This window comes from Phyllopteryx taeniolatus, chromosome 7, assembly GCF_024500385.1.
Source record: "Phyllopteryx taeniolatus isolate TA_2022b chromosome 7, UOR_Ptae_1.2, whole genome shotgun sequence".
Taxonomy (NCBI): domain Eukaryota; kingdom Metazoa; phylum Chordata; class Actinopteri; order Syngnathiformes; family Syngnathidae; genus Phyllopteryx; species Phyllopteryx taeniolatus.
Window position 1 is genome coordinate 20,182,374 of NC_084508.1, and position 18,739 is coordinate 20,201,112.

The 18,739-nt window shown below is 40.5% G+C and overlaps 1 protein-coding gene across 15 annotated transcripts in view; it reads right to left on the bottom strand.

Moving 5' to 3' along the window:
• Positions 1–10,022, bottom strand: part of LOC133480527 (ephrin type-B receptor 3-like) — a 62,809-nt gene extending 52,787 nt beyond the window's left edge. For 9 of the 15 annotated variants that reach the window (XM_061778695.1, XM_061778692.1, XM_061778705.1 and 6 more), the window contains exon 1: positions 9,309–10,018. In XM_061778695.1, the coding sequence (XP_061634679.1) occupies positions 9,309–9,372 (64 nt within the window). In that variant the 5' untranslated portion in view covers positions 9,373–10,018. Of the gene's footprint in view, positions 1–9,308 lie in introns of all 15 variants that reach the window. The other 6 variants (XM_061778706.1, XM_061778702.1, XM_061778697.1 and 3 more) reach the window with 2 other exon arrangements.
• Positions 10,023–18,739: the final 8,717 nt, after the last annotated feature.

The window sequence follows — 18,739 nt, forward strand, 5'->3', positions numbered from 1 at the left end:
GAGTGTGTGTGTGATGCCGAAATGCGAGGTTAGAAGGGATTTTGGTGGGGTGTGAGAGGAGAAAAGGAAGCTGTTTGTGGTCTGACTTGCCACAGAGGCAGGGGTCAGACTGCATTGTGCAGCACTTTTATCTGGTGCATTGCAATTAGGCTTCACAGCACTCATTGTCAAAGCTCTGTTAAAATCAGTCCTAACAACCCCCATGTCACAAGTACGGAAATGAACCGAAACATGCTTTAGTAACATACGATTCGAGTAAATGAGAATTCCTCCTGAGGTTATGTCCAGCTGACGACTTACAAATATAATAAAAGTAGTAGTAAGTAAATATTAGCGGTATTACATTAGTAAATGAACTTTTAAATACATGCGAATTCATGTTGATCAAGTGCCATGTGCTGATTCGGAGATTTTACACTCCAAAAGATGGCTTCAACACACAAAATAGCACTTAAACATGTCTTGTTTTGTTAAAAATTGGTATTATTTCAAATAATTTAAGAGCACATTATTTTAAATTGGACTAATCAAACCGAGTGTGATAATTAAAATGTTCATACTGACCTTGTAATGCACTACAATATCAGCATCAATGACGTAATATTTAATGTCAACCTTTTTTTCATAATATTTGTCTCACTGTAAACTTAGTATTAAATCTAGACATTTAAAAATTACGTTTATGTCCAAACAACTCGAGTAATACATTCTGTTTAACAGCTGTCTGCTGTTACCAAATGGACTGGTGTCAGGACTGTCGGAGTCATTAAACACCCAAAGGAAAAAAAAACCGACACCTCCACATTTGCTCCACTGCCCATAAGATGAGTGTGATTTAACAGGGCATTTAGGCTATTTGGTCTGTTTATCGTCCCCTTCTTATTGCACTTTGAAACATTAAAGTCAGCGTGTCAGGGAGACTCCGATCTAACTTGAAGTAAGGTTAAATAAATGCTGCCGCAGCTGGCAGTGTCTGCAGGAGGCAGCGCCACGGGACCATGGGGATTATGCAAATATCGCGACAAAAGGTCAGTGATTGGTACTGCTTCAACTGAAATGTGCTGGAGTGTGTGGTAAAAATGCGCTTGTCAACGCGTTGCACGGCTGAAAACATTTGACTGTTTAAAAGTGCTGCTGTTTTTGTCCTCCAAACTGAAAGGATGAATATATAATCAACGGTGAGATCTCTTAGAGTGGGTGAGTGTTTTTGACAGGAAGCATGAGAAGCGAAATCAATATAATAGGAACCAGCAAGGTAAATGGACAGAACTGAGTTCCTCACTAAAGCATAAAATACACACTTCGTAAATGTCTTCGCAAATGTATTCTGGTTAACTATTGGATGTTTGACCCTACCAATTTAACCCTGACTTCACGTGAGTCATCAAAGTTGTTCCTACCATTATATGCTCACGACAACACTGCTTTTTGAGAACAAACCATTTTTATTTTTTTTTGCGTGTCTTGAATTGTCTTCAAAAAACGCCTCTCAACGCCCTTAACATTTACATTCATATATTTAACAAGCCCCGCTAAACTGAAACTAGGCTTTTCTCCCCTTGAAGGCACCAATGTTGCATGGCGATGGCCACTCTCCAGACAGCTGAAACTGTCTTGTGTTTAAAAGACATTCAATATATCAAAGATCTTTTTTTTCCCCTGCATCGTCAGTTGAATTTGTTAGAGGAATATGAGGGTGGCAATCTAATTGTGGAAGTGAGCGCTGAGGTGGATTTCCCCCAGTCTAACGTCACCCTCCCAACCTCCTGCATTCTTTCAACTGCCCATGAAGTTAGGCGCAAGGTAATGGACATCACATGTGCATAAAGGTTCCTAGTCCAATTCTGCATCGTACTAACTAGCACACATAGAGTACCACATGCAAAAGCACATTGCTCCCAAGTAGGGCCGTTTGGTCCAGTGTGTTCTCGTTTCCAGTGCCAAAATATACATATATATATATTATATATGTAGAAAAGTTGCCCAGCCAAGCTATTTAAATATATAAATCCTCTTTCATTGTATTTGTATTCATGACTGGAATAGGATAGCCGCTGGAGCTTGACAAGTATGGTTAAGAAGAAACCAGCTCAGCCTTTTGGGATTTAGTTCCCCCACTCTTGCAGAGGTCCCAACAGGGACCCTCATGACCTCTTGTTGAGGGTCACGGGACATGGGTAGTGAGTGGGTGAAAAGCACAGCAGGTACAAACCCTCTTCTAAATTGGATGTTTTTTGGCACATGGTCATTCAGGATGCATTTTATGAACATCTGGCGCAGGCGCCACTTAGGAGACGTCAACTTCACTGGCCGTTAATACCAAGTCAAAGGTGTCATCAGTATTTGGAAAGTCACTCAGATTGTACAGTCAAAGAGGGGAATATCCCTCTCTCTGTGAGCTCTCTCCGTGAACGAGGACAAGTTAACTAACGAAACTGATTTGCTTGTTCCAACACCCCCCAACTATAGCCCCTTGCACACACTCTTTGCCACCCATCTTGCTTGTGTTCACTCTTTTCCAACCGCTTGAATTTTGTGCGTGTGTGTGTGTGTGTGTGTCCTGTTCTGCTCTGCTGACTCGAGACAGCAGCAGTGGTGAGCAAGCCCAGACACATTTGCCCTCTCTAGCTTGGGCTCAACAGTGGGTGTCAAAGACGTGCCATCCCGCAGGGCCCCTGGGCTCCAGGCGGTGCCAGCATGAGATGAGCCAACACACACACGCACGCAGACGCACGCACGCACACACTGGGTTTCTTGAAAAAGGTATCTTGATCTCCTTTTGGACTACAAACTGCGGTTTGATAACATGAACACACAAATTTGAAATGAGATACAATGATCATGGAAGTTAGCTGATGTCTTTCTAAATACCCAAAAACAAATATTAGTATTGTACAGTAATTGTGTTTGCTCCACAGATTTTCTGACTTTTTGAGGTAATGAGCAATGTAATATGTGTTACTGCTTACGAAATACTAATCAGATTAAAGTTCCTATTTTATACCATTGTGTGTTACTGCATTGAGAATACAATGCACTTCAACAATGCTGAAGTGAAATGTTAGGTCTACTTGGGCAATAGAAGAAAATTGCCACTAGTTTGCAGTAGAGCGTAATGAGGCGTATGAACAAGACGCATCACTCAGACCAACTTTCAGCCTTTGTTTTACAAAACGAATAATGAAACACAGTATTCCTCATTAAAAGGCACACAACGGACAATTGTACATTACGAAACAAAGGTGAAATATTAAACGGAGCCGTGAGGCATTCTGGGAGGGATCATGTCCTCCCGTAACATCACCGATGCCCCAAGTCACATTTTCAGTCAACAGTGGAGAAGGGGAGAGGCTCGCATTTTCAAGCTGTCACTATTTTGAGTTCGTGTCAGCTAAAGATGAAATTATTGTAGTTTGTTGTATACTCCGTGCTGTCGACAAAATGTTATATATCTTCAAGAACACTACGTCAATTTTGAGGAAACATTTTAAGTCATGCGGTTACATTGAAGCTTACAGAGAAAGTCCCACCTGTAGATATGAGCAATAGGTAGATAAGACATGCCCCTTTGAGATGCGTGCTTATGATGACGCAAAGCTAGTGGGGGTAATGTCATGAAAACCAAAATAAAAAGGATGCCTGCACATTGCATACTGTATGTACAATGATCGAGGAACGAGGCAGGAGTAACCTTTTAAAGGTATGACTATTTTTTGTGTCTTTTTTTTCAAATGTTCTGGATTGATCCCACACGCGTTTATAAAAACAAGTCGCTTATTTATGATAAGTGAAATTCAGAAGAACTGTCATTATTATTTTTTTATATAAAAACAAGTATTTATGTTGCGTCAAAAAAATTCTTTATTTTATTTTTAAAAAACTATTATTATTATAATTATAAACACTTTATTCTTAAACATTATTGTTAAAAATGCACTTGCAATAAAGTATTGGCAAAGCCGGTTGTCATGTTTATGTTGAGGCGTATTGTTGGCATCAGTTGAATGTAACTCATAAAGTTACATGTAAACTAACTTTTAAAATCAAATAATCAGTAAAGTAACTAAGTTACTTTTTCATGGTTCTTGTGGCAACACTGGTATTGTATTCATCAGAGAATAGCAGCCACATATCTTTGCCAACATTTTGATTCCTTCCCAATGAGACACAAGTTCATATCTGTCTACTGCTGTGGAACTACTCCAGTTTTTCTCAACCATAACTGTGCCGTTAGACCCACACTCAACTTTTTCAATTCATAAAAAATACAGTACAATTATTTCTTGTTCCCTCTCATAATTACCAAGTAAATCACAATGCGCTTATCATTATGCGCAATGCTTGAAAATTACAATTCTGTTCCATTACATGTGGGAAAATAGCATTTTCCATTTTTGAAAAATCATTTCATATGTATATCTACTGTACCACGATACTATACAATATCATTTATATGATTATTACATCTAACTACTAATTTTGTCCAATTTCCTGTATTGTTGACAGTCAATTTATATTCTGTGTTTTGTCCCCTGCGATTGGCTGGAGACAAGTCCATGGTGTACCCTGCCTCTCAGCCAAAATCAGCTGTGATAGGCTCTAGCTTACCCGTGACCGTAATGAGGACAAGCGCTACAAAAAATGGATGAATTATTTTATCACATAATAATGCCTCAGAAACTGTATTTGTGTCAATTTACAATGAAGTACAAGCAACTGAATCTTTGATTTTTAAATAATTGCGCAGCTAATTAGGAGATTTATTGCTGTTGTTCAGTGCAGAGTCACTGTCATTTATATCTAGAAATGCATGTCAAAACACAACCCCTTTACAATGACAGTCTACGCAAAGTTTTAATAATACGCTCACTCCTGTGTTTAATTAGCGGAAAAAAAATCATATTGCTTCTACTTTTATATTCCATCAATCATGTTTTATAAGTGCCTAAACTAATACTAACACGGCTTAATTGACAACCTAAGCACAATTTCAAATTGGCATGAGCCGATTTGAAGAGTTCTTATTATGAATAAAGTAGAGTAGAAAAATCATGTCTGCTCTGTCAGTCCTCCAGCATTGTGTGTGAACGCACCAGCTGGCCAAAGATGGCCGTTGCCTGCCTTCATGAGAATTCCAGTTTGGTAAATCTTTCCACGCCACCATTTGAGCCACAAAGTACAACTCCGTGCACATGAGCACTCCTGCAGACCCGGATAGTATAAAGCTTGTCAACAGCGCTGCTTTCTGGTCCAGTTCTGCCCACACCGCCATACCACTACTACACAATGACCTCCGCATCATCGTCCCACCGTGGCATGTTGCTGTCTGCATGCCCCCCGCCCGCCCTTCTTCCCGAGCGTCTTATGCTCATCTAAATCTAAATCACTGTACATCTGTTCAATAGAGCTGCTGTCAGACAAATGAGCGACAGATCAGATGGAAGAACCTGAATACTAAGGGCCCGCGCTCCCAGGCTTCGGTCTATTGCTCACGTCTACTGGCTAGTATTTAAGAGGATCATACAGACAAACGCAGATAAACAATAGAATAATAACAACAGGAATGGCGCAAAATTGAGCAAAACTGCTCCTTAGAGGCCGGACAAAAACAGTGTGGATCAGCACCAAATTGTGCTCCTCACAGACACCCATATATCTAAATTTGATCAAATGACGATGCATTTTATTCACTGGGAAGTTAAAGGAACTGCCAAAAATTGGGAATAAAAAGTGACCCTTCTACAGAGTCATGTTGAAATACGCTGAGGAGTTTTTGCACAATGCTAACAAAGCAACGGCAATCCTCCGGCCAAATAAACATAATGATATAGCCACAAAATATAATAATAATAATAATAATAATAATAATAATGCTGCCCCCAAACAAAATCACAATAATTAAACAACGGCAATAATAATAATAATAATAAGAAGAAGAAGAAGAAGATGAAGATTTTGTTGTTATTTAATGGATGTGAGCTTGTGCTAGTTGATATTTTTATTTTATGAGAGCTGCTGAACAAATCGCCCCCTCAATTGATTCAGGACCAGTGATAAATAGCCTTATGAATTGGTAATTGCTCCTTGCAAGAGCACTGCAAGAAAGTCTGCCTGCCTCGCATCTAATTTTGCCCTTTTAAAAGGCTGAGCAGCATCGATCCACTCGATCGACGCGGAGCACATCAATTGACACTTTGTCGGAGCCTCCGTGTGACAATTACACCCTTGCCAACGCTTTTATGCGCTTTCATAAAACGAGGTAGATGATAGATAGATAGATAGATAGATAGATAGATAGATAGATAGATAGATAGATAGATAGATAGATAGATTGATAATTTAAGTATTTATTTATTGCAAATTAGCGCTCTTTTGTCCTCAAATTCCCTCGCAAAAAATCACCTAAAGATCATTTTATAATTGGCGGTCCGAAACACTTTTTGCTTCGTAATTTGCCTTATATTGTTGCGGAAGAGTTTAAATCGCTCTTAACATATGAAAAGCTCGTCGGACAGCTGCCATCTAGCGCTTTGTTGTTGTTGTTTTTTTTAATTGACTCACTGCAATAAATACTCGCGCTGCATTATTCAAACAGTTTTTATTCAACTAGTCGCAAATATGATTTAGCGCCATTGCTCACGCTTGGAAGAAGCCGTGATAATTGTAATAACATAAAAATGATGACAATGACAAGGAACCCCGCTGTCACACACACAGACAGACGCACACGCGCACGCGCACACAGACACGCACAGAATAAATCATTCGCCAAGTGTAAACGGGCCCAGGAAGCCTCCCGTGGAGGTGTGATCTCACCCACGTAAACACATAAACGTACGTATCAAAGCTGCGCAATCATCCATATTGCGCCATAAATACAGCTTTAATATTAAAAAGGAAGACTGAACGCCCATTTGTCTTATTTATTTGCACAGGAAATGTAATTTTCAAAAATGAATAATAGCCGCCATCTAGTTAGAGGCTCCCTTCAAAAGACATATTTCATCCCACTTGGACCATTATGATCAAATAAATGCACAAATAAAAAAACATGAGCATGAATACCACTGCTAGTGTAAATTAGAAGGATTTGAAATGTTGGATGTATTCTTCAGCCCGCAAACTCGAGAGTCTCTGCACATAAGAGACACCTAAAATCATCTGGATTCACTTTTCGCTGCAGGCCTCGACTCTGTAAGCTTATTTACTTACTTAGTTCTTTAAAAATATATATACACTGTACCTAAATTCCCTGGAGCTAAATATCAAACACTTAAACCCTCAATATTCAGCCTCCATAGATAGAACTAGCATCCAATAAACTTAAAAAAAAAAAAAAAACACACAAAAATAAATAATTTAATGCAACTTAGAATATTTGTTAAAATATGTGCCTCCCAACTCAATTCGTGACTATTTTGTATTTTGTATTTGTCTAAAATGTGAAACCCACTTCACGGGTCACGAAAAAAAAACCAGCCACCCCGAACGAGACGGAACCATACGAGTTGGATGGAAATGATTGTTCCGCTGCCCTGTACACGGGGAAGCCCACAAGACAACTTGAAACTTCAAACCTTAAATGGAAGTTGGAAGAATGAGAGGGAGAGCTGAATCCATGAATTATTCCCCGGGCTGCGTGACCTCGGGACCCGGGGAGCCTCGCAGTGGGGCCGGTTGAACTTCCCCCGCAAAGCTCAGTCTTTTGTTTTTGTTTTATTCTCAAACTACAACAAAAAACAATCCGTGTTCACCATAAATCACTGTGCTGTATTAACAGCTTCTAGGTGCACCCTGCACAATTTATGACATCACTTTTCTAGCGAAATATATTGTTGAGTGAAATCCTTCCCTTTGCAAAGCAGAGACGCGACCCGCTCGTTGCTGGTGTCAGGGGAAAAAAACAGAACTATATCTACTATTGCAGCTCTTTTCAGCCCCATTCTGTCTACATCTGGAGTTAACTTGAGCACAGCAAGCCGCAATTCATCCATTCAAACCATGTGTTTGAAAGCACGAGCGTCTAACTGGGGAGCCAGGGGAGCTCCACTGCAAAGAAATAACAACAATTTCAATATATATCATAACATTTCTGCCTCCTTTCTTGTCTTCCATACTCTTATATTTAAAGCAATCGTTCATGGTGTTTCTTTTTTTTGGGTGTGTTCTGATGAATTTATAGTTGAACAATTAACTTCTACAGCACAACTTTCTTATCAAGAGACCAATAAAAGCAACATGCTTATCAGATAAGAGTTATATATTTTCACCCTCAGAACTTGCATGCATTTTCTGGTTTGACCTTTTTCTTTACCACATCACAAAATGTAATTTACGTGACGAAAAACAAAATGCAATAATGTGGTGGGACTGTTAATTAACTACATCCTGTCCAATAAATTAAACTCAAATGACTTTTTGTGCAATGAATTTATTTGTGTCATTTCTTTCGAGTGAAACAAATCGGTTTCACTATAATAGGCGAGACTAATTTGAGCGTTTGAAAGTGATTTGTTAGAAAAGTAAAAATGACGATTGCACGCCGCACACGATCATGCAGGCAGTGCGCACCAGCCGGTGGTCCGATGGCCCACTTTTCACAACACGAGGCACCCTCGAGTCCACCATTCATCATGCACGCTTTAGGGCTCTCGCAGCCTTATTTGCCACTTTTTCCCCCCTTTTTCTTTTCCAAAGAGTAGAACATATCCAAAATAGACAAATTGCTCACGTAAATTCCCCAATAAATAAAACTAGTCATTGTGATTCTATGACTTATCAGTTATCAGTTTACTTTCATTCAAAATCAGTGACAATTGAAAACATTTTTTTTGGAAATTCAATTTAATGACACGTTTCGAAGATTTTACAGGTTTTCCGGTTAAATGAACGACCCACTTTGCATGTGAGACGTTCTACGTGTCAGAAGGCCACACAACCCAAAAAGATTCGCAGTTAAATTCAGAAGTGTTTTTAAAGTGCGTCTGTGTGTGTGTGTGTGTGTGTGTGTGTGTGGCGGGGCGGGGGGGGGGGGGGGGTGTCCTCACGACCACCACCGGCAGGCACCTCAGTGTGCCGCTAATTTCCTCTAAAAGACCAAGAAAGCAGCAGCAGGCGATGGCTAATGTTACAAAAAAAAAAAGAGCGAATACACAACTCCCATTGTGGCGCATGACTTCCATTCCTTTCAATACAACCTTGTTTTGAACTGCAGACTGACAAGTGAACAATGATGTCGCTCCTGACCCATTTGGAAAGCATCTTAAACACGCAGCGTTTACCTTGAAATTGAAGGTGGCATTTCTTACCTTCGACTGCGGTGGCTACGGGCAGCAAGAAGCTGCACAAGAGCAGAATGTAATCCATTGTCATAACGCGCTCATGTAAACAGAGCCACAATCCCGGGCTGCTCACACTCTCCGCACAGTCCCAACCGTGTTATACCCACGCAACCATTCACAAAAGGTGCGCGATTGGGGGTTCGAAGCACAGTAGCCTTCTTCTTCTCTTCGTTTCTCCAATGCGCCTTTGAATCGAAACAGAGGAACCGGCAGCAGACCGCCCCCGGTGTCCCCCACTTCTCCGCGCACTGAGCGGGTCAGCTACGAGTCCGGGACCACACCATTGGCGCAGTAGCTCCACAATCAGGATTTTCCCTTCTGGACAGTCACTGAGAAGAAGCCCCCCGCCACCCCCACCCCAAAAAAAAAAAAAAAAAAATGGATATATATATATACACACACTTCTGCGTGGAATATCCTCAAAAGACTTTCTGCTTTGGTCACAACAGAGAAGAAATACGCACTTGTGTCACCACCATAGTGCGTGTAGTCCACAGCAAGAAATTTAATTCAAAAACAAAAATAAATAAAAAAGAGAAGAAAAAGACCAAAAGGACAAACGATACTCCAGGAGCTGGGTTTCAACTGGTACAGTATGTATTCCCTGAGCGGATTGATCAGCGCTGGCTGCTGCTGTGGACCGTCTGCCTCGCTCTGTGCACTGGAATGAAGCGTGCAGCCGTGCAAGAATAAGGAGCGCCAGAGAGCGACAGACCTACAGACGAGAGAGAGAGAGAGAGAGAGCGAGAGAGAGAGAGAGAGCGAGAGAGAGAGAGAGAGAGAGAGAAGGAGAGGGCGAGGGCGAGGGAGAGGGAGAGGGGAGGGGGTCAGGCAGCACCGACAAATGTCAACCTCCACAGTCATGTTGGCTCCTGTTTATTGTTCAACTGAAATGAAAGTTGACTTCTTCTCATTAGATACGAGCAACTGGAGTCTCGCGACCAATCTGCGTGCGGAATCGGGACGGCAAAAAGGTCCGTATTAGACAAACAAAAAGGTGAAAACGCAATGCATTGACATTTTAGAGAATTACAGCAACAGCAGAGCAGCGTCGTTACAGGGGTTTATGTCAATGTTGGCGTGACGTAGTTGTTGGTCCTTTGTTATCGTTCAGCAATGTGGCACTGCTTTTTCCTCACTGTATGGAATTCAAACAGTCAGTCACTCGCGCTCCTGTCCACAGGCATGGACACACAGCGCCCCCTGCGGATCGCCTCAGAGAGGGAGAGAGAGAGAGAGAGAGAGAGAGAGAGAGAGAGAGAGAGAAAATAGAGGCAGAAGCAGAGCGTTTCTGTTTATGAAAAAAATATATATCATCAGGAAAATATGGTCAATCAAAAGTTACTCTTTGGGTTCATCTGAGTGTGATAGGCACATCACTATGCAAAACGTGATATTTTACAGCTTACTGAAAAAAAATGAATACCATTATATTACATTAGGAATGTTCAGATTTTGTTCTGCTTTATTCACAGCTACATACAATATTAATTGACCACCACACTCGGATGCACACTAGGCATAACAAAATCTTTTTTTTTTTTCCTTCCTCGGCCCATAGACCTGCAAAGTGTTTTGCTGTTGCTAAAGCCGACAGCAGGAGGTGAGAGGGTATCTGCCACGGTCTGAACTTGACAGCCGGTCTCCTCATTCCCTTTTGCCTTCACATTTGTTTTGTTGTATCACTAAGTGCTTGGGGTGGCTTCTCAAAAGCGTGCTGAACCATATTCTTCCTGGGCTTTTAGCTTCTATTTTCTTTTTGCAGTCATTATAGGAGATATGATCAGGTTAACAATCTTAAAATATTTGTTTCCTTCTTCCATACGCTTTAGGAGATGGGATTACAGATAAAAGAAAAACCTACATGGAATCACTGGGACATGTTCCAGCTTTATGAGACTATTTAATCAATATTCACATAGCTTGAATGATTTCGCCTTCTTAAACTTCTGAAATATATATAAGTAGAGCCGGGCTGAACTTGGCAGTGTCACATTAATAATGAGATACCAAATTGCACGAGCTGTCTCCATTACTAATTATGTTTAATATTAATGTGTTCTCTGCTCTATGTGAAGATAAGAGTGAAGTGGAAAGTAGACTACTGCTCTCTGCGCATAAAGATATGTCAATGTTAATTCAAGCAGGTTACAGTATGCAGGCCACCTTTACTTTCTAACTTTATTCTGTTTACATGTACCAGCGTTGATGTCAATTGAAGGGAATGCATTGCCTGGAAGTTTTTCAAGAACTGAATATAAAGACTTCAGGCATTTGCGAGGCAAGTAGACCTGTGAAATGTTGCAGTGAGGCCAAATGACTGGTCTGTTAGTGTAAAGTTGAAAGGCGATTGGATGTCATTTCCTGGGAGGTGCAAGCAGACAGACGTAACCATGTGGTCTGTTGTGTGTCTGTTACACGGACACCTTAACACTGACTGCTGGATGGGGGGAAATATTTTTGAAGGGAAAAATCCACATTTGTGTGTTTTCCTGTCAGGCTATACTCAAAGGAATAAATTGTTGGACAATAAAACTTTGACTCCTAAGAAATGCATATGTAACTTAAAAATGTGTATTTGGATATTTGGGATTTTTTTGTCATATGCAGCAACTAAATGCAAAAATAGGGGAATATTTTTCCTTACATTATAATGTTAGTACTAAGCATAATTCCTCAGGAGGTGTTTTTCCACTATTTTGAAGTCATTACTGTTACCAATGTTATTTAAATAATTAAAAAAAAATCAAGAATACAAAATCTCAATTTATTACTTTCATTTACTTTCAGGTGCTACTGCTACAATTAGAAATGAACAATTATCATAACAGTGAAATGCATTTTTAATGTAAAATAATGTGTTGTTATTTCATTATGAGTTTTTTTTTTTAGATAAAGTAATTAGGAGTAAATACATTTGAAAAGGTTGACTATTTTATGGTTAAAAGACGGGAAAAATAAATCCCTGCATTCATAAAGTGTCTTTTTGGTAAGAGGATCTGTGGCCGCTTCAAAGCACACCAGCTAAAGATACCGAAGCCGCGTCTCGGCTGCCTAGTCGCCGTTAGAGGCCAGGATTACAACTGCCACCCCTGTCGTTTCGACAAGCTTCTGACTGCACCGGCTCGTATCAAAATAACCTAACACAACGTTCCAAAAATGTAGCTTTAGATTTCAAGCCTTAATGTGAGATTTTGTAGAGCATTTGTTTCAATGATAAAACAGCAAGACACTTATTATGTTTTATGACATCAAACACAAAGAGGAAAATCGTATTAAACTACACAAGGTATTGGGTTATATCCGTATTTACTAGCAACTAGAATATCCACATTATTAAATTGATGTTTCGGAGCTTTACAATGCCACATTTGTTGGAAGTTTTTTTTTCCTTTTATGGAGTGTATCATTCCGGACCCGTTTCAGGGTGTTCCTTGCTATATAAATGGCAATAGTAAAATTTCTACATTTCTCTTGGTTAACGGTGATAACATATCAAAAGTCCATTGTTACCGTGGGCACAAAAACGAATGATGACATTATATTATCGAATGCACTTTATCCTATCTTCTCGGCGTAATAACAACAACTTAATAATCCAACAGAGCCAAAACAAATACATTTTGGTCTGATCTGCTTTCTATTGTGTGATCTAATATAAATAGTAAAGTACAGACACACATGCACAGATTAAGGTTCACAATGTGATCCAGGGAACGTCTCACGGCACCTGGCACATATTAGAAACACAGTTTGCAAAGTGGTAGACATTTTACTGCCACATGGAAATTTTTCATGCTTACACCTACTGGGCCCTCAGCAGACACTCACAAACCTCAGCCGTCCTTCCTCCCACTCATCTTGTGCCAGGATATCAGTGTCTCTGTACTATTACCCACACACGCACAGACAGACCATGGACCTTTTCCGACACACAGCAAACTTTTACTTCTCTTCCGCCCTTACAAATCTTATGCTTGGGCTCAAACACAAACACACGCATTAACCCCACCTCTCACATGTATATAAAACCTTTACACACACACACACACACACACACACACACACACACACACACACACACACACTGTCGCTCTCATGTCTGGGTCTGGTCTAATAGCAGTACTAATGTGACGTGAGTGTGAGCGGATCGCTTTATTTCAGTAATATTAAGGGAATGGTACTGCTAGTTATGCTAGAGTGTCTTTTGACATGTGTTTGTGTGTGTGCATGTGTGTGTGTGGGGGGGGGGGGGTGAACAGGCGTTGAGTGCTGCTGGTAGTAGTACTGGTGGTGGAGGAATGGGTGGTGGGTGGCTCTGGAGAATCTCAATATGTGCATGTGTTGGGGTGGGAGGGTGGTTCACAAAGGTTTTGTAGCTGAGTGGGGGTAGGGTGGGGGTCAACCTAATCCTTCAGGCCTTCACCACTGACCAAGCACTTAACACAGGATCACAAATGCAGTTCGAACTGAACCCCCCTGAGGAGTGCGATCAACCAGCCTCCTCTACACACAGCCCGGCAAACACGCACGCAAACAAACACACTAAACACCACATGCACTTTTGAGGTCTCAGGTCTTGTTCCAGTCCCCAAATGGCAAATCAGCACCTCTGTGCTAACTGCTCAATGCTACTCTTCCTCTCCAACACCCCAAAGTCTGCAGCAACCAGCTACCGTCTGACACTGTTGACTAAAGCCACAATTCCAACAAGTGGTACAGTTCCACACACCCAAAAGGGGATCATTAGATGCCGGCTAAGTAAATATCTTGACATCATACAAGACAATATACCCACTAACAAACGTGATAAAATATGAAAACAATATATATCGAGATAGATAGATACATGTGCATATATAGTCAGTCAAATCAAATTAGTCGTTTTTTTAAAAAGATGCATTTTGTGTTCTTTCAAATATAAATGAAGTAATTATTTCCCCACAAATATTCAACAAATTGCATTTTGTATGGCTTCTCACTACCACTATCACACCATATTGAGTTCGCTAATTTGCTAACTGTGATGTAAGATGATGATGTAAGTTTATGGATAAATAGGACAGAGGTGCGACACTATGCATTGTTTCAAATTTTGACTAGACTAATTTATGCAATACAAATTAGGTTACTGAACTGCTATAACGGTTCTCACGACCATTGTAGGAAACGGAAAAAAAACCTAGGAATAAGCTTTAATGTTTTCCAGCATGAAAGAAGAACAGCAAAGGACATGTCAGATGTTACAAAGAGGCGACACATGACATGGATTGCAGCATTAATGTATGCATGCGTTAATTTGACAACACCATAGAGGTCTGTTCTAAGCATACCTGCATGTTTAAAGTGATTGGGTCAGTACAATCATGCGCACATTAACCTCGGTTTTGTGGTCCCACTTGAAAGTGAGGACATGACTGCCTGAAAAGTTTGTGAATATAAACTGTGCCGTTAAAAAGTTTGGAGGTGCCATTTTAAATCTACACCTTAAAGGGGACATATTTTGCCAAACCAACTTTTCTAGTATCTGGGATGCAATATTGTCTATATGGTGCCGCAGTAAACATGCAAAATTAATTCATTCGTTCATCTTCCGTTCCGCTTATCCTCACTAGGGTCGCGGGGATGCTGGAGCCCATCCCAGCTTTCTTCGGGCGCGAGTCACACTCTGAACTGGTCGCCAGGCAATCGCAGGGCACATATAAACAAACAACCATTCACACTCACATTCACACCTAAGGGCAATTTAGAATCTTCAATTAACCGACCATGCATGTTTTGCAGATGTGGGAGGAAATCGGAGTACCCGGAGAAAACCCACTCTGGGAAAATCATCCACGCATTCCTGAGTTCCAGACATTTTTCTGCAGAAAGGCCTGAAATCAGGTCATTCGAATTTCTCAAGCTTATCTACATCACTAGCGAAGATCTCCACCTTCCCTTTCTGCTCCCGAACCAGCGTGCTTTCACAAGTGGATCTTCAAAACGGAGGCAACCAATCAGAGGAAAGGGGCGGGCGGTTTTAGCCAAATATGGACAAAGCAGATACAAAACTGGGTCAAACGGATGCAGTTGTCATATAGGATTTTCTGGACACGTTTTACAAAACCAAGGTGTTTTTTGAAATGAAATTGACACTTTATACTAATTCCATGTTAGAGAGTCACTCTACAGACGTTTAAATGGCCAAAATGGGACCTTTAACTAATTTATAAATGTACTGTTTGCATTGTGATTTGTCTCCTCATACTGCCTGTTAGCCTGCCTGTTATTGTGTTGTTTTGATCATATTGGCAAACTTGGATTGGCAAACTTTATTGTAGTTGATAAGGTTGATAAGGTTAAAAAAAAAAGGCTCTGTCAAAATGTATACAGCAATGCAATGCAGTTCACAGTATGTGACAGTGTCAGTCCCTGGTGGATATTGAACTATAAGTTGCTTTGACTTTCCATTGCAAGCAATTTACTTGTGCAATGTGTGTTGTCATTCATTGTGTAGTATACTCCCAGCAGGATGGGATAATCCTTATAACCTAAAAGCACCTTCTTCACAAATTAATTTTCTGAACTGAATGTGGCTATATGATTCATCATCCAGTCACAATGAGACTCTGACTGACAGAGACACACTCATAGCCAGTCATATATTGTATGCATAAGGAGCTGTCTGTGCCCCAAATAATTACCCATACTGGGGACCAGCAATGAAAGAATCAATCTTTCATCAGTACCACAGGATTATGTGGGGAAGATTGGAAGAAACGGGCGGTTGTCTGCACGCTACTTGGATGGGAAATGGGAGTGTTGCGGATGAGGTGGCAGACAAGTGATTACATTTGTTCCCAACTCAAATGGCATGCAGTTATTTTCCTCCTAAGAAGTGTTCAACTGTGATTTAAGATTTTGTTTTTTTCCAGAAGGGTTTTGGAAGACTGAAAATCTGTTCTTTACTTTTTCAACAAGCCATTTTGATGCCATTAAAAATAATGTGTTTTTAGGGGAATTACTCCAGCAAAGACTAAACTGTGTATCGGGTGGGCTACAGTTGAGTTCAGAAAAACAAGAAGGTGAACATTTAAAGCCCCGCTTTGTTAAAAATCTTCACTGTGCAGATGATGTATGTGCAGAGTCTGGCACTTTAAAATATAGACTTAAAACCAATGGAAAGTTCAATGTGCAAGTACAAAGTACAACCCCAATTCCAATGAAGTTGGGACGTTGTGTTAAACATAAATAAAAACATAATACAATGATTTGCAAATCATGTTCAACCTATATTTAATTGAATACACTACAAAGACAAGATATGAAATGTTCAAACTGATCAACTTTATTGTTTTTTGCAAATTATCAGTAACTTAGAATTTTATGGCTGTAACACGTTCCAAAAAAGCTGGGACAGGTGGCAAAAAAGACTGAGAAAGTTGAGGAATGCTCATCAAACACCTGTTTGGAACATCCCACAGGAGAACAGGCTAATTGGGAACAGGTGGGTGCCATGATTGGGTATAAAAGGAGCGTCCCTGAATTGCTCAGTCATTCACAAGCAAAGATGGGGCGAGGTTCACCTCTTTGTGCGCAAGTGGGTGAGAAAATAGTCGAATAGGTTAAGGACAAGGTTCCTCAACGTACAATTGCAAGGAATTTAGGGATTTCATCATCTATGGTCCATAATATCATCAAAAGGTTCAGAGAATCTGGAGAAATCTCTGCATGTAAGCGGCAAGGCCGAAAACCAACATTAAATGCCCGTGACCTTCGATCCCTCAGGCGGCACTGCATCAAAAACTGACATCAATGTAAAAAGGATATCACCACATGGGCTCAGGAACACTTCAGAAAACCAATATCAGTAAATACAGTTTGGCGCTACATCCGTAAGTGCAACTTGAAACTCTACTATGCAAAGCAAAAGCCATTTATCAACAACACCCAGAAACGCCGCCGGCTTCTCTGGGCCCGAGCTCATCCAAGATGGACTGATGCAAAGTGGAAAAGTGTTCTGTGGGCCGACGAGTCCACATTTCAAATTGTACAAGCTGTACATCAAGCTAGAATGTGAAAGAATTCCACCTACAAAGCTTCAACAATTGGTGTCCTCAGTTCCCAAACGTTTATTGAATGTTGTTAAAAGAAAAGGTGATGTAACACAGTGGTAAACATGACCCTGTCCCAGGTTTTTTGGAACGTGTTGCGGCCATAAAATTCGAAGTTAATGATTATTTCCTAAAAACAATGACGTTTATCAGTTTGAACATTAACTATCTTGTCTGTACTGTATTCAATTAAATATAGGGCGAACATGATTTGCAAATCATTGTATTCTGGTTTTATTTATGTTTAACACAACATCCCAACTTCATTGGAATTGGGGTTGTAGTTCTGGCACTACACTACCAACCGCACAGGTATATTACCAAAAGGGTGGAGCTAGAAACAATGAAGTCTTTCATTGTTCAGCAAAGAATAATTATGAATAAAAATGTACCAGGATTGTTTTATTTATAGTGATGCAACTATATTTGTGAATTACTAATATTCATTTATTTTGTCACAATGCTGACATACTGTAGCTAATACTGTATCACCACACCCTGTACTGGAAACCAAAGCAAAATCAGGTTTTTGTTTCATCAATGTTTTTTTATACACTTTGTCCTTACTTCTATAGTTGAGGTTGAATTACAGTATCTCTTTCTTTCACGATGCCTTATTTCCTATAAGTTAGACTGATAAAACGTTTGAAGAAACATAGAACAACAAAGCTGCCTTTTGCACAGCTGGCCTTGGATCAATTTCTCAACTGCCATCCTTCTACTTGTGATTGATAGAGGATTGGTCCATGTCTGCCTCTTGTTCTGGTTCAGCTGGGATGGGGTCCAGGCGTCCCTGTGGCGCTGAAAAGGATAACCGGCAGAAAATGGATGGACGGATGGAGTCCATTGTGAAGGAAAGAGGTTCATGCAGGATGCCTTAAGTCGTCGCCCAGAATCAAAGGTCCAGGATGAATAATCACCGGCGCTGGTCTAATAACATAATGATTGATTGTCCCTCAACCCCACACTGTCTGAAATAACATTGCTCAAAGTGTTCAAACACAATGTCAACACAGTGTCTCCCTTGTGGGGCCCCCGTTCGCGCTCTGTACCCAGAAATCGTATGTTGGCCTTTGACCGTTCAGCATGTTCAGCTGCAAAATACAACGCTCCCTGCAGTCTGCGTAACCTCAAGGGCAGGCAACAGTGGCACATGCTGTTTACTGTAGGTCAGTGAGGTTCTCTGTCAGCATCCCTTCAATAAAACAGACAAATATACTGATAAAACAACCGTGAAGGAATTTACTGCAGTTTGAATAACTATCAACCACTGTGAGTATACTGTATTGGAAATCTCATGTC